At 45.2% G+C, this 16631-nt stretch overlaps 1 protein-coding gene across 4 annotated transcripts in view; it reads right to left on the bottom strand.

Moving 5' to 3' along the window:
- Nucleotides 1-16631, bottom strand: part of EPB41L5 (erythrocyte membrane protein band 4.1 like 5) — a 186326-nt gene that overhangs the window by 106008 nt on the left and 63687 nt on the right. For all 4 annotated transcript variants that reach the window (XM_080671033.1, XM_080671035.1, XM_080671034.1 and 1 more), the window contains exons 11-12: nucleotides 11629-11698; nucleotides 437-606 (exon numbers count right to left, since the gene is read on the bottom strand). In XM_080671033.1, coding sequence (XP_080527159.1) covers nucleotides 437-606; nucleotides 11629-11698 — 240 coding nt within the window. The remainder of the gene's footprint in view (nucleotides 1-436; nucleotides 607-11628; nucleotides 11699-16631) is intronic.

The following is a 16631-nucleotide window of genomic DNA, read 5'->3' as shown; positions in this document are numbered from 1 at the left end:
AACCAAAATATTCCTACTTATAACCAACCAACAAGGAGTCTAGAATAATAGTGGAATTTCAGGTTTATAAAGGATGAGAAATGTTATCCAAATTAATTTCCCACTCAGCACAGGATACCTTTTCTCTATATGGTATTCAGCTGTTGGATGAAGATGCCTTAAAGCTCTTATTATATGTATTTATACTGGAGGCTAATTAAGATATAAAGTAAAGATCAACAGGGATATAAAATCCATTACACCATTATAATGTTTCCTACCTATTCTGGAAATTTAACAACATAATTTCCTGTCTTTTATTTTGGCCAATCGAAAACACTGGCAAGCCACTTTATTTCTCTGTGCCCTAGTCACAACATCTATACAACGAGAGGTTGGCCTGTTTTGGCCTCTTATGAAAGAATGAAGGATATAGCAGAAAGCTTTTAACATCAACCTATATCTAAATCGTGATCCTAGTCGGATAAATCCTGATCGCTGAGAACCCTTCTGCACAGGGCCTCGGAGACGGAAGAAGGCATGGTGCTCCACAGCACATTTCCATAAATGTTTGCACGCTTTTGGATGGTCCAGTCTAAAAACAAACGTGTGTTCCTGCTCTTTGCCCTGAAAAACAAAAGAATGCAGAGAGGTAATTATTAGGTCAGACATTCCTAGCCCATTACTCAGCTACAAATGCAACCACAACAATACCAAGAATCAATAAAACATCTTGTTTGCTCCTGAAACTCAAGATACTCTTTATAACTACCTATGTAAAAAGGAAGAGCTGAAATCATTTTCTCAGCCAGTATAAAATTATTCCTAAAAAGGTCCTCTCTACTTATATGACTTCAATTCTCAGAGATACATAAAATGAGGGTTTATCTGCCATATTTTGGAATATATGATAATTTAAAGATATGATCTGGCAATATTTACCAACAGACTTAAAAATATCCACATTCTTTCTCACTGTAACCATTCTCACAAGAATCTATATATATAAAACCCTAATATGCAAATAGACCAAACGGCAGAACAACCGAACAACTGGTCGCTAATATGTGCGCTGACCATGAGGGGGAGTGCATGGAAAATGGTGGTTGTCAGCAGCAGGAGGCAGAGCGTGGTAAAAGGTGGGCATCAGCCATGGCAGTATGGTGGAGCAGGTGAGCGGGGGCACCAGACCACGGCAGGGCGCCGGTTGCTGTCATCAGGATGAGCCTCTGGTGGTTACTGAAAATTCTTTGCTCCCGCATTCCACAGTCCTGCCAGGTGCTTGCATCTGCTGCCAGCGCCGGAGCCGCTACTCGCACCTGCTGCTGGCGCCTGGCGCCCGTCCCGATTGCTTGGCACGATCAGCGGGTGAGAGCAGCGGCTGCCAGCCACTATTGCCCCTCAGGGCTTCTCCACTTCCCCCTGCTCCTGAGGGGTGACCAGGGCCAGCAGCCGCCGCTCTCACCCACTGCCAGTGGTGGAGCCGCCACTTGCACCCACTGCCAGCTCCAGCCCCGCTTGCACCCGCAGCCGGTGCCAGAGCTGCCGCATGCACCTGCTACTGGCGCCTGGCACCAGTCCCAATTGCTCAGCTCCGTCAGCAGGTACGAGCAGCGGCTGGTAGCCCCGATCACCCCTGAGGGCTTCTCCACGTCCCCCCGCTCCTGAGGGGCAATTGGGGCAGCAACCGCCACTCACACTTGCTGACGGTGCTGTCCCCGCTAGCACCCGCTGGTGGCGCTGGCCACAATCACTCCATGCCGTCAGCGGGTGCGAGTGGAGTTGGTGCCGTCAGAGTGTGGGAGCAGCAGCGGCAGCAGACAGGAGACGGGATGCCGGGGAGGGAGGGGCCAGGCGGGGGCGCGGAGGATGGGCCAAGACCCGCCCCTGTGCCCACCACAGCCTCACTGCCCACAGTTCCTTTCAAGGTGCACGAGTTCGTGCACTGGGCCCCTAAGTCTATATATATAAAACCCTAATATGCAATTAGACTGAACAGCAGAACAACAGAACAACTGGTCACTATGACATATGCTGACCACCAGAAGGAACATGGCAGGTGTCGGCAGCAGATGGCAGAGCGCAGAACATGGCAGGCCGCAACAGGATGGTGGGGCAGGTTAGCGGGGGCGCAAGACCAAGGCGGGGTGCCAGTTGTTGCCATCAGGGCAAGCTCTGGTGGTTATTGAAAATTCTTTGCTCCCACACACCGCAATCCTGCCGGGCGCTCACACCCGCTGCTGGTGCTGGAGCCACCGCTCACACCCACTGCGGGCACCCAGCACCAGCCCTGATCGCTCCGCACCATCAGTGGGTGCAAACAGCGCCTGCCAGCCCTGATCGCCCCTCAGGGCTTATCCACCTCCCCCTGCTCCTGAGGGGCGATCGGGGCCCGCAGGCACCTCTTGCACCCGCTGCCGGCACCAGAGCCAACACTCACACACACTGCCGGTGCCTGGTACCAGCCCCTATTGCTCGGTGCCATCAGCAAGTGCAAGTAGTGGCTGCCAGCCCCAATTGCCCCTCAGGGATTCTCTGTCTCCCTCTGCTCCTCAGGTGTGATCAGGGCAGCAGCCATCGCTCACACCCACTGACAGTGCTGGTCCCACTCACACCCACTACTGGCGCTGGCCCCAATCGCTCTAAGCCGTCAGTGAGGGTGAGCGGGGCTGGCAGCAGCGGGAGTAGGGCTACTGGCAGACAGGGGACCAGGAGACGCGGCAGGAGGGGCCAGGCAGGGGAGCAGAGGATGGTCCGAGACACGCTCCTGTGCCCACTGCAGCCTCGCGGCCCACAATTCAAGGTGCATGAATTCGTGCACTGGGCCTCTATTCCTATATAATAAAAGCCTAATATGCTAAGTGTCTGGTCATCCGTTCAACCAATCAAAGTATAATAAGCTAATGATATGCTAAGGCCGCTCAACTGCTCGCTATGATGTGCACTGACCACCAGGAGGCAGATTCTCTAACAGGTAGGTTAGCTTGCTGCTGGAGTCCAGCTGATTGGGACTGAGCAAGATAGGTTGGACACACCCTAAAGCCCTCCCGCAGTCCCTCCCCGGCTGGCCAACCTCCTGCATCCCTCCCAGGCCCTGATCATGCAACGGTGGGACCCTTCAGCCTGGCCTGCAAACTCTCGCAATCCGGGACCCTTCAGGGGATGTCAGAGAGCCAGTTTTGGTCTGACAGCAGAATGACCGGTCGCTATAATGCACACTGACCACCAGGGGGCAGACGCTCAACACAGGAGCTGCCCGCTGGTGGTCAGTGCGCTCCCACAGGGGGAGATCCACTCAGCCAGAAGCCGGGCTCTCGGCTGGCGAGTGCAGCAGCAGTGGCGGGAGCCTCTCCCGCCTCCATGGCAGTGCTAAGGATGTCCAACTGCAAGAGGGCACAGGCCTGGCTGAGGGACCCCCATCCCTGAGTGCACAAATTTAGTGCACCGAGCCTCTAGTCTAATTATAATAGTTAACATTCATAGGTACTTTCCTAAGAATTTCACATGAATTACCTCAATGAGCAGATACTATCATTTGGCCCATTTCACAGATAAGGAAACTGAGACTCAAGAAATTAAGCCCAAGGTCACAAAGCTAGTTAAGAGAGAAAACCAGAATTTGAACCTCTCCACTCAGACTCCAGGCCCATGTTGTAATATCTAAACTATGTTTCTCCAGATTTTTTAAACAAAAAATTTGCACCCAAAGATTTTCTTCAGTCTCATTTATAAGAGTAAAATCTGGCACACGTACAAAAAAAAAAACTAACTGTCTAAAACAAAAGAAATAATCAAGTAAATACTGGTATATTTAAAAACTATACAGCCCTAGCCAGATTGGCTTAGTGGATAGAATGTCGGCCTACGGACCAAAGGGTCTCAGGTTCGATTCCAGTCAAGGGCACGTAGGTCGGTTGCTGGCTTCTCCCCGGCCTGGGCCCTCATCAGGGCTCGTGCAGGGTTTCTCTTACATCGATATTTCTCTCTTTCTTTCCCTCTTTCTCCCACTCTTTCTAAAAATCAAGGGAAAATATCCTCAGGTGAGGATTTAAAAAAAAGGAAAAACACTATACAAAGATAAATTAATGAATGTACTACTGTTTATTCATATTACAGAATACTACATATAGATTAAAATGAATGAACTAGATCTACATGGTTACACCTGTTTAGGTAAAATAAGCAACTTGCAAAAAGTTTTAAAAATATCCTATATAATAAAAGAGAAACATGTAAATTGACCGTACCTCCGCTATGCTCACCAGTCAATCAGGAGTATGCAAATTAACCCGACAAAGATGGAGGGTTACTTTGCATACACAGGTGCCGAGCGGTCTGGGTCCCGGGAACATGCTCGGGAGCTAGGCCACTCCTAGCCTGTAGGCCCGCGTCTAGGCTCTGAGCAGCTGGGGTCCCAGAACACCCCTGGCCACTCCTGGCCTACGGGCGCAGGTGCCAAGCGGCTGGGGGCATGGCGGCCACTTGCGCTTGCACCAGCGCCAAGCGGCGGCCCGTATCCACGCCCCCAGCCCAGTGCCCACAACGCAGGGCTGGCTGCCGGCCTCAGGGGCATGCAGACCTGGCAGCTGCCACACGCCCAGGGTCCGCACACGCCCCCTAGCCCAGCGCCCACAATGCGGGGCTGGTTGCCAGCCTCTGGAGCATGCCCCCCAGGGCCGTGGGGACATGCCCCTAGCCCAGTGGACACAACACAGGGGGTCCTCTGTGCATGAGCTGCAGAGGAAACACCTTTTTTTTTCTTTATTTTTAAAATATATTTTATTGATTTTTTACAGAGAAGAGGGGAGAGGGATAGACAGTCAGAAACATCGATGAGAGAGAAACATCGATCAGTTGCCTCCTGCACACTCTCCACTGGGGATGTGCCCCCAACCAAGGTACATGCCCTTAACAGGAATCAAACCTGGGACCCTTCAGTCTGCAGGCTGACGCTCTATCCACTGAGCCAAACCAGTTCGAGTGTAAACACCTTTTCTGACCGCTCATTGGCTAAGTTCCCTGTATGCTGCCACTTGCAGTGTTCTTGGTAACTTGGGTTATAAGAATCCAAGAAGGTGATCTAGGGTTTTTCCACAACACTCTTGGAGGAAAAAACGAAGGTCTGCTGCTGGAGGGGCTAAGGAATGTCATATCCTGCCCTAACCGGTTTGGCTCAGTGAATAGAGCCTCAGCCTGCCGACCGCAGGGTCCGGGTTCGATTCTGATCAAGGGCATGTACCTAGGTTACAGGCTCCTCCTTGGCCGGGGCCCAGGTCAGGGCTCATGCAGGAGGCAAAAACTCAAAGTGTCCCTCTCACATTGATGTTTCTCTCCGTCTCTCCCTCTCTTCCACACTCTCTAAAAATCAATGGAAACATATCCTCAGGTGAGGATAAAAAAAAAAAGAAAGAAATGTCATATCCTATGAAAGACACATCTTGAAAATGCCTAAAGAAAGTTGTCATTTTTTCATGGTGAAGGGACTGGAGTCCGTGTTGATGAAAACACCTTGGCCGCTGTGGTAGCGGGCAGTGGCTGCAGCAGCAGGGTGATGGGGCTGCCGCCTTCCCCTGATCAGCCTGGTCGCCTCCCATAGAGGGAGACCAGACTGCAGCTTAGGCCCGCTCCCCACGGAGAGCAGGCCTAAGCCATCAGTAGGACATCCCCTGAGGGCTCCCTGTCTGTGAGATGGGGCAGGCTGGGCTGAGGGACCACCCCCAGGTCCAGTGCATGAATTTCGTGCACCGGCCCCCCCCCCTAGTGTGTGTGTGTGTGTGTGTGTGTGTGTGTGTGTGTGTGTATGATTTATGTAAAATTTTAAAACAATTCTACCATGTGTTCATATTTTGAGAAAGAAGAGAATGATACCCTCCAAGAATGGTGACCAGCTACGGGGAAGAAAGGAGCAAGCTGGGGTGTTAGACCTTAACTGTATCAAACATACATTATCTATCTCTAAAAGATAATTCTGAAGAAACAATGCCAAAAATGTTAAATCTAAATGAGTGAAATGGATATCAATTTTATAATTTCTTTGTACTTTTCAGTATATTTAATTCTGTAACTTGAACTATTTTGTCATTTAAAAATATTTTATAAACTCTATATGTAGGTTCTTCATGACCTTGGTATAGGCAAAAATTCTTAAATTTTAAGACACAAAGAGTACTGACCACAAAGGAAAAAATTGTATTACATTAAAATTGAAATCCTCTATTAACCCAAAAGATTAATAGAGGAGAGACAAAAGGCAAGCCAAGAAACAGAAGATATCTGCAACACATATATGGCAAAGAATAGGGGAGACAAAAGGCAAGCCAAGAAACAGAAGATATCTGCAACACATATATGGCAAAGAATTAATATCTAGAATATATAAAGAACTTTAAAATGAACAAAACACTTGAAAAGGCACTCCATAAAAAAGAATATCCAAATATCCAATAAATACAAGCTATCCCAAAATAATGTATACACTGTAACAGCTGACAGCTCAAGTTTGAAAATGAAAGGTATTTTAATAAACACTGCCTTTATAATTATTTGAAATGTGTATATACAGTATAAGTACTGTACTATAGGAACAGTCATCAGGAGAATGCAAATTAAAAGTGATTCTACTATCAGAATGGCTAAAATGAGAAAAAAAACATTAATAAAAAAAAGCTCTTAGAACACTGCAGGTGTAAGTGTAAACTTATATAAACACTTTGGAAAACAGTTTGGCAGCATCCACCAAAAACAAACACATGCATAGCCTAGTGTTCAGAGCAGCCCTCTTCTAAATAGCCAAAAATTAAAAATAATTGAAATGTCTATCATGGGTAAATAAGTGTGTCTACTCATAAAATGGAAAACTATACACTATACAGCAATATAATTATCCTATATAATAAAAGGCTAATATGCAAATAAACTGAATGGCAGAATGACTGGTCGCTATGAAGCACACTGACCACCAGGCAGCATATGCTCAATGCATGAGCTTTCTCCTGGTGGTCATTGTGCTCCCACAGCGGGAGCACTGCTCAGCCAGAAGTCTGGCTCACAGCTGGCGAGTGCAGCGGCGGTGGCGGGAGCCTCTCCTGCTTGAGGATGTCCAACTGCTGGATTAGGCCTGCTCCATGAGGGCTCCCAGACTGCGAGAGGGCGCAGGCTGGGCTGAGGGACGCCCCCGCAAGTGCACAAATTTTGTGCACCAGGCCTCTAGTACATAATATAACAATAAGCCAACTACAACTACTCACTGCAACAGGGCTAACACTCACAAATACAATGTTAAAATAAGGAAACCAGATACAAAAAGAACATTCAGTCAGGTTTCATAAATTCAAAAGATAAGCAAAAACTAATCTATGGTGTTAGAGTCAGGAGAGTCGTTATCCTTGGGGGGCTGTACCTATTGGGGAGCACAAAGAAGATTCTATTATTTTGGTACTAGTCTATTTCCTCATCTGGGTGCTGGTCATACAGATACATTTGAAAATTCAACAAGCAGTACATTTATATTAGCACTTATCTGAATGTATGTTATATGTCAATGAAATTTACCAACAAAAACCACACATAGAAAAAAACATGGAAAAATTAATAAACTCAAAGTAGGAAAACCTTTCTATGACACAAAACCCATATACCATAAATGACTGACAAATTCATCTATTTAAATTTTTAAAAATAAATGACAAAGATCCCAATAAGCAGGGCTAAAAGGCAACAATTAGGTAAGATATTTACAATTTATATGACAAAGTGCAAAACCTGCAAGAAAAAAGTCCAACAACCCAAAAGAAAAATGGGCAAAGGATATAAATAGACAGTTTGGAAAAAATGAAATACAAATAATTCAAATTTACAAAAAAATGTTCAATATCACTCATAACAATTAAAAATTAAACCTAGCATGAAATTCCATTTTTCACCTTTCAGATAAAAATGTGGTAACTCCTGGAAAAGGTTTGTACACAGATAAAGAGTACAACATGATAGGCTCTCTCGACATCCATGACAAATGCACATACCCATTTGAACCAGCAAGTCCACCTCCAGAAAATTATGCTATAGATACTTGCCAATGTAGAAATTGTCAATATAGTGAATAAATGTCAATTAAAAATTGATTAAATAAATTAGGGCACATCCTAGAATACTACAGTTTTCTGTTTTTAATAAGAATGAAGAAGCATTCTGTACTGACTAGAGCCCGGATGCACGAATTCATGCACCAGTGGGGTCCTTGGCCTGGCCTGCAGGATGGGGCCGAAACCAGCTCTCTGACATCCCCTGAGGGGCCCTGGATTGTGAGAGGGTGCAGGCCAGGTCAAGGGTCTCAGCGGTGCACGATCAAGGTCAGGGAGGGATGCGGGAGGGTTGGCCAGCCGAAGAGGGATTGTGGGAGGGCTCCAGGGCTTGTCCTGCCCATTATGCTCATTCCCGATTGGCCGGACCCCAGCGACAAGCTCACTTACCAGTTGGAGCATCTGCCCCCTGGTGGTCAGTGCACATCATAGCGAGTGGTTGAGCAGCCTTAGCATATCATTAACTTATTACACTTTGAATGGTTGAATGGATGACTGGACACTTAGCATATTAGGCTTTTATTATATAGGATATGAAAAAGATTTCCAGTTATAATATACAGTTGAAAAAATGTAAGAATCCTATCTAATGAAAGAGTAATATGCAAATTAATCACTCTGCTACACCCACAAGCCACGCCCACCAGCCAATCAGGAGCAAACATGCAAATAAATTCAACCAAGATGGCTACAGCCACAGAGAGCAGGAGGGAGGCTTGGGTTTCCCCAGCAATGGAAGAAGCCAAGCTTTCTGCCTGCCCTTGCCGGCCTAGGCCTCCACTCAAGGCTACAAAGTTTCAATGATAGAAGATACATAAATCCAAACAGAAATGGCGGCAGCCACGGAGCTGGAAAGAGCAGGAGGCTAGGGTTGCCCGCGGCGATGGAGGAAGCCAAGCTTCTGCAGCCCTGGCCGGCCCAGGCCTCCGCTTAAGGCTACAAAGTTTCAATTATAGAAGATACATAAATTCCAACAGAAATGGCTGCCATCTCAGAGCAAGCAGAAGGCTTGGCTCTGCTCCAGGCTACAAAGTTTCAATTGTAGAAGATAAATAAACCCCAGATACCAGGGCCTCCGCTTGGGTTGCCAGGGGGCATGGCCGGCCTGCAAACTACCACAGGCCCCTCGCCCAGGCCGCCCCACGCCCCAAGGGAACCCCCACCCTGATCCGGGACACCCTTCAGGGCAAACCAGCTGGCCCCCACCTGTGCACCAGGACTCTATCCTATCTAATAAAAGAGTAATATGCAGATTGACCATCACTCTAACACACAAGATGGCTACACCAATGTGGTCAAAGATCCTGCCCCCATGTGGACACAAGATGGCCAGCAAGGGAGGGCAGTTGGGAGGGACCAGGCCTGCAAGGGAGGGCAGTTGTGAGCGATCAGGCCAGCAAGGGAAGGTAGTTGGGAGGGACAAGGCCTGCAAGGGGGGGTCAGTTGGGGGCGATCAAGCCAGCAGGGGAGGGCAGTTAGGGGTGACCAAGCCGGCAGAGGAGGGAAGTTGGGGGCGACCAGGCCTGCAGGGAAAGGCAGTTGGGAGGGCCCCAGGCCTGCAGGGGAGGGCAGTTGGGGGGGACCAGGCCTGCAGGGGAGAGCAGTTGGAGGGGACCAGGCCTGCAGGGGAGAGCAGTTGGAGGGGACCAGGCCTGCAGGGGAGGGCAGTTAGGGGTGACCAGGCCAGCAGGGGAGGGCAATTAGGCATCAATCAGGCTGGCAGGGGAGTGGTTAGTGGGTGATCAGGCTGGCAGGCAAAAGCGGTTAGGGGCAATCAGGAAGGCAGGCAGATGAGCAGTTGGGAGCCAGCAGTCCTGGATTGTGGTAGGGATGTCGGGCCTAAATGGGCAGTCGGACATCCCTTGAGGGGTCCCAGACTGGAGAGGGTGCAGGCTGGACTGAGGGAACTCCCCACCCCCATGTACAAATTTTGTGCACCGGGCCTCTAGTAGTTTATAAGCATGCAAACTTGTTTTTAAAAAGAACTGATCTACATATTTACTTGAATATATGTATAAAATACTTTAAGATATATAAGAAACCAATACTGTATTATGTATTAGATCAAATCTAAAATGCTATCAATTGTAAGATGCAGAATTATTTTATAGCCCAATAACAAGTGTCACCAATTAAATTATGACCATATTCTTATCACATAGGATTATATTTTCTTCTTCTTGAAGGGACTACCTTTAGATTAAATTATCATTTAATCATACATGAGCTTTCATAAAAACATTATTTTTAAATGCAATATCTGCCTTTTTTCAATCATTTTCTGCTCATATTTTGATAATATAATGATCATCCTCTGTGTCATCAAGAGATTTCTTTTTTAAATGATCGATTACTGTCTCTATGATTTTCTTCCAGGCTGTGTGATAGGACAATCCTTTGTATGTACCTCAATAATAAAACATTCAAAACTTAGCACTGTTACATCTAATTTTCAGAATCTTATTTTAGGTTCTTCTAAGTAGCCCTTCTCACTTCATTGTGTATGCAAATCTCTTTAACATTTTGCCAAATTTGTTTTTATCTTTACCTATCTATATGTATACGTGTTTTTTCAAATGTATTTCTTTGTATACATTAAAATTATATTTATTCACAATCCTGTAAGTTTTGACAAATGCATAGAGCAGCAATTTTCAACTGGTGTGCCACAAGAATTTTTAAAACATGCAATACCAGACCTATTTAGTTAGGGGCACTTTTCCCTTAGATTATCAAATTTAAAAATTACAATAGCCAATACAATAGTTGTCCAGTGCAAATCAATCTAAATTATACCTATTTTTTTGTCAGATAAGCAAAAAATATATTTTTTGGTATGCTACAGAATTTTAGTAGTTTGTGTGTCGTGAAATGAAAAAGGTTGAAAATTTCTGGCATCGAGTATAGATAGCAACTACCACCAAAATCAAGATAGAGAATAGTTCTCTCAGTCCCCCAAATTCCCTGTGCTGTTCCTTTGTAGTTAAGCCTTCTTACTCCACTTAGTCCCAAATAATCAGTGATCTATCCTCCATTCCTACAGGTTTCCTTTCCCAGATTGCCATATAAAATAAACTCATATAGTCATGATCTTTTGAATCTGCATAATGCATTTGAGTTGCACACATGTTGTTGTGTGTATCAATTAGGAACTAGATTTAACTGGGGGAAGCAGGGAGGTAATTGTTAGTTTAGAAGGTTTTACTTTAAAATATTATTAGGTAGCCCGGCTGGCGTGGCTCAGTGGTTGAGCGTAGACCTATGAACCAGGAGGTTATGGTTCCATTTCCGGTTGGGGTACATGCCTAGATTGTAGGCTCGATCCCCAGTGTGGGGCATGCAGGAGGCAGTCAATCAATGATTCTCTTTCATCATTGATGTTTCTCTCTTTCTCTCCCTCTCCCTTCCTCTCACACATAGTAATTTGTATATACACAGTATATGTATATATTAATTAATTATACTGAGTTCTTTGGGTCTATAAAACAACAAGGAACATTTTCCCCTTTTAGAGATTTAAGTTACTACATAAATAGTCATTGTTACATAAGTAATGCAATACAATTCCCACCTGATCATCATCTTCCACCACCACCAAGGTTAATTTAGTCTTCTTAAAATCCAATCTAGTTATCTTGGGCCTGTAACAATATGAGAATAATAGCCAGATTAAAAAAAAATGTCCTCTAAATTAAAAAAAAAATGTTGTTGTTACTTCAAGCACATTAATCATCTAACTTCTGAACTGAAAACTGGTAAGGGTAAAATAAAATAAACATAACCTGCACTGGCCATCAAAAAGGCCTCCAATCTAAAAAATTAGCTAAGATAATAGACAAAATTTTTCAAAAGCAACACTTCTAGCAAAATTGATGCTGCACATTTATCAGGCATTAAAAATGTTGAAGAGCGCTGGCTAGGTGGCTCATTGGTTGGAGCACTGTCCTGGCCACCAAAAGGTTTCAGGTTCAATTCCCAGTCAGGGCACATACCCCAGGTTGTGGGTCTGATCCTACTAAGTATCAGGTACTCTTCTAAATGTTTTACATGTATTAATTCAATTCATTCTCACAACATTCTATGAGGTGGTACAAAGGATGCTTTATCTCTCAGCCTAGAGCATTTTCTGGCTATGAATCATATCCTGTCAGCCCACAGGGCAAGTTGGAAGTGTAAGAGAATTAACACTCAAGGACTGAGTAGATAAATGCCCCAGCTCCCTTACCCAGAGAGGGACAGTTATAAAGGTGTCCCATTCAAGTCTCTCAAACAGTCCCGAACAAGGACACCTAGATGCAAAAATAAATGGAATACTATCTTCAACTTTTGAAGGGGAAATAATTTTCAACCTAAAATTCTATTCTCAGCTCAATTATCAAGAAAACATAATAGAAGAATATAACATTTTAAGGCTTCCACACATATACATATATATATGTATATCTCAGAAAAAAACAAAAGCAAAGAAAGGAAAATATGGAAAGAGGACACAGAATCCTAGCCAAGAAACAGAAAATGGAAGTCCCAAGATAAAAATTGTACAGCAGTTTGGAGAGCAAACAGTTCCCACTGAAAAAGTATCATTTCATATAGCCCTTGAGAATTTGAAAGAACTTAAGGAGACCACAAAGATGGGTAATTTAAAGAAATGTATGTGGTGCTGTGCAAGACATTGGAGGAGGGGGAGCCAAGAGCTCTAGGAAAAATAAAAAGGTACATGGAAAGGAAATGTAATCCCAGTTGTGAGTTCAAGGATTTCAGGGTTGATCAGGAAAAAGACAGAGATAGCAGTACTGCACAGATCTTTACTGAGAGGTGTTTGGACAGGTTGCATGAGGGGAAGTCCTTCACAGCAGAACATCCAGAGACAAATGGCACAGAGGCCCCACCAAGAAGGGGAAGAAGGCATTGGGACTGCCAGAAAAGGGGAATCAGAGAGGGGGCTTATGTACCTAGGCAATGGCATTCAGCAGCAAGGGGGAGTCTCTGGGTCAGAGAGCTCCGAAAGGCAGTAGTGGTTTGGAGTCTTTTATAGCTACAAGATTTACCTTATCTATGGCTAGTAGTTTTTAATGGGATATGCAAACAAGATAGGCTTTGAATGGCTGGAAATATACTTAACCCTGACCAGTGTGCTCAGTGGTTAGAACATCAACTCATGCAACAAAGGGTCTGCAACAGGTTCAATTCCGGTCAAGGGTGTGCAGGTTCCATTCCAAGCCCTGGTCAGGGTGTGTGCAGGAGGCAACCAATCAATGTCTGTCTGTCTCTCTCTCTCTCCTCCCTTCCACTCTCTCTAAAAACCGATGAAAAATATCCTCAGATGAGGATTAACAACAAAAAAATATATATATATTATTAGGATATATATAAAGCAAATGTATGTGTAAGAATTTGAATTTGGTGCTGAGGGCTTTGAGCTAACAGTCCTCACATGCTATGAAGAAGTAAACAATGTAAGAGCCAACACACAGGGCCATCTTAGCCCACGTTTACAACACCAGTACACTGCTCAAATCTGTGACACTTCTGACACAGACCCAATAATGTAAACACTATTTCTTTTCTTTTTTTTAATATATATTTTATTGATTTTTTACAGAGAGGAAGGGAGAGGGATAGAGAGTTAGAAACATCGATGAGAGAGAAACATCAATCAGCTGCCTCCTACACACCGCCTACTGGGGATGTGCCTGCAACCAAGGTACATGCCCTTGACCGGAATTGAACCTGGGACCCTTTACTACGCAGGCCCACACTCTACCCACTGAGCCAAACTGGTTAGGGCTAAACACTATTTCTTGATTTTCAGCTTTGGACAAAACCTGGAAAACTTAATTACAATTATGAAATCCAACTTATACACAAATATAATTTAAGTTTGGATAATAGAAGTTGGAACACAGAAAGAGCATAGCTTAAAAGGAGATATAAAAGTATTAATATCTTCCTCTTACACAATAAGGAGTAGTGAGTAAAAATACTGCATATGGAATAAGAAATAGCAAAAATAGTGACACTGAGGCAGGACAGTAAGAAGCTATGAAAATTCTTTGGCAGGTAGAATAGGGAAACTGAAACAGAGAGCTGAACAAACCGGCCGAGCCAGTTACAGACAGATACAGGTCACCTCCCTACAGATAACAGCTAGGCCTCAGTTGCATTTCAGCTCCAGGCCCAGGAAAGCAGCAAACCCAGATGGGCTATGCCAGGACCAGCTGCAGTGATTAATGGCCCCCTGCCCTGGTGGTGTCCAACCAGTGGAGACCACAACCCTGAAGAGCACACCTGGAAAAGGTGATGTATAATCTGTGGAAGTCTCCCCTAAGACCTCCCGTAAACTCCAGCCTTTAAAAATCCTCAAGACAGGAGAAACCAAGATGGCAGCATAGGTAAGCACCTAAAACTGCTGCCTCGCACAACAATTTCAAACCTACCACTAAAAGACAGAACGGACACCATCCAGAACCACAGGAAAGCTGGCTGAGTGAAAATTCTACAACTAGAAGGAAAGAGAAAAGCTCACAGAGAATTGGAGGTACGGCAAAGGGTCTTTGTGCGCGCAGAGAGGAAGGGCGGCTGAGAGCCTGGCTGACTTTCTCTGGCGGAAGAGGGAAGAAAGCCCCCGACCGCACTGAACCCCAGTTCCGACTGCACTGAACCTCAGTTCTGGGCGAGCTCCTGGGGACCCACGCTCTTACGGGGGGAGTCTGGACTCTCGGGTGGAGACTCAGGAGCCAGGGAAGGCGGAGGTCTGAAGGCGCACGCGTGCCAGTGCGCACAAAGGCTGGGGAGGTTGCCACAGGCTTTCCCTACTGGAAGGGAGTCAGAGGCTCCTGACTGCACTGAGCCCCAGTTCTGACTGCAGTGAACCCCAGTTCCAGGCGAGCCCCTGGAGACCCACGCTCTTGTGGGGGGAGTCTGGACTCTCAGGCGGAGACTCGGGAGCCGGGAAGGCAGAGGTCTGAAGGCGCGCACATGCGCGTAAGGGCAAGGCTGACGGGAAGCCAAGACTGAGACTCCACCCCATCCAAGCTGAGCACAGAGGCTATTGCAATTTGGCAAGTCTAATCCTATAAGGCTGTCTCCAGCACCGAACTTCTCCCAGCGTAGACACAGCTGATCCTTACAGCCAACTGGCCTGGAGGTCAATTCTTCCCAGTGATACCAACAACAATCAAGACTTAATTACAACAAGGCTGTACACACAGTCCACAAAGGGGTGCACCAAGAGTGTCCACCTCAGGTTAACTGGGGAGGCAGACCCACTGGGCCATATTGGAAACCTAGCACACAAATCTACCTTACCAACTCAGGGAAGCAGTGAAAATGCGGCCTCAAAGAATCAGATCACAAACGAAAGAAATGGAGGAAAACAAACGACTGGATATAGAATTCAAAACCACGGTTATAAGGCTTTTTAAGAATATCCTAGAAAAGGCCGATAAATATAATGAGACCCTCGAAGATATGAAAAAGGAACAACTAGAAATTAAACATACACTGACTGAAATAAAAAATATTATACAGAGACCCAAAAACAGACAAGAGGAACACAAAAATCAAGTCAAAGAATTGAAATACAAAGAAGCAAAAAACACTCAACCGAAAAAGCAAAAAGCAAAAAAAAAAATCCAAAAAGTTGAAGATAGTGTAAGAAGACTCTGGGACAACTTCAAGCATACCAACATCAGAATTATGGGGGTGCCAGAAGAAGAGAGAGAGCAAGATACTGAAAACCTATTTGAAGAAATAATGACCGAAAACTTCCCCCACCTGGTGAAAGAAATAGACTTACAAGTCCAGGAAGCGCACAGAACCCCAAACAAAAGGAATCCAAAGAGGACCACACCAAGACACATCATAATTAAAACGCCAAGAGCAAAAGACAAAGAGAGAATCTTAAAAGCAGCAAGAGAAAAACAGTTAGTTACCTACAAGGGAGCACCCATACAACTGTCAGCTGATTTCTCAACAGAAACTATGCAGGCCAGATGGGAGTGGCAAGAAATTTTCAATGTGATGAATAGCAAGAACCTACAACCAAGATTACTCTACCCAGCAAAGCTATCATTCAGAATTGAAGGGCAGATAAAGAGCTTCACAGATAAGAAAAAGCTGAAGGAGTTCATCACCACCAAACCAGTATTATATGAAATGCTGAAAGGTATTCTTAAAGAAGAGGAAGAAGAAAAAAGTAAAGAGAAAAATTATGAACAACAAATACATATCTCTCAACAAGTGAACCTAAAAATCAAGTGAATTAAAAACCTGATGAACAGAATAACCTGGTGAATATAATAGAATCAGGGGCATAGAAAGGGAGTGGACTGATAATTCTCAGGGGGAAAGGGGTATGGGGGGTTCATGAAGAGACCGGACAAAAATCATACACCTATGGATGAGGACAGTGGGGGGGAGGTAAGGGCAGAAGGTGGGGTGGGAACCGGGTGGAGGGGAGCTATGGGGGGGAAAAGGAGAAACAATTGTAATAATCTGAATAAAGATTTATTAAAATTTAAAAAAAAAAATCCTCAAGACAAAGGACCCAACTTGTGCTCCCCATCCCGGAGC

Source organism: Plecotus auritus, assembly GCF_963455305.1.
Source record: "Plecotus auritus genome assembly, chromosome: 5".
Lineage (NCBI taxonomy): Eukaryota > Metazoa > Chordata > Mammalia > Chiroptera > Vespertilionidae > Plecotus > Plecotus auritus.
The sequence above is the reverse complement of the archived record's forward strand: the minus strand, read 5'-3'. Positions and strand labels throughout refer to the sequence as shown.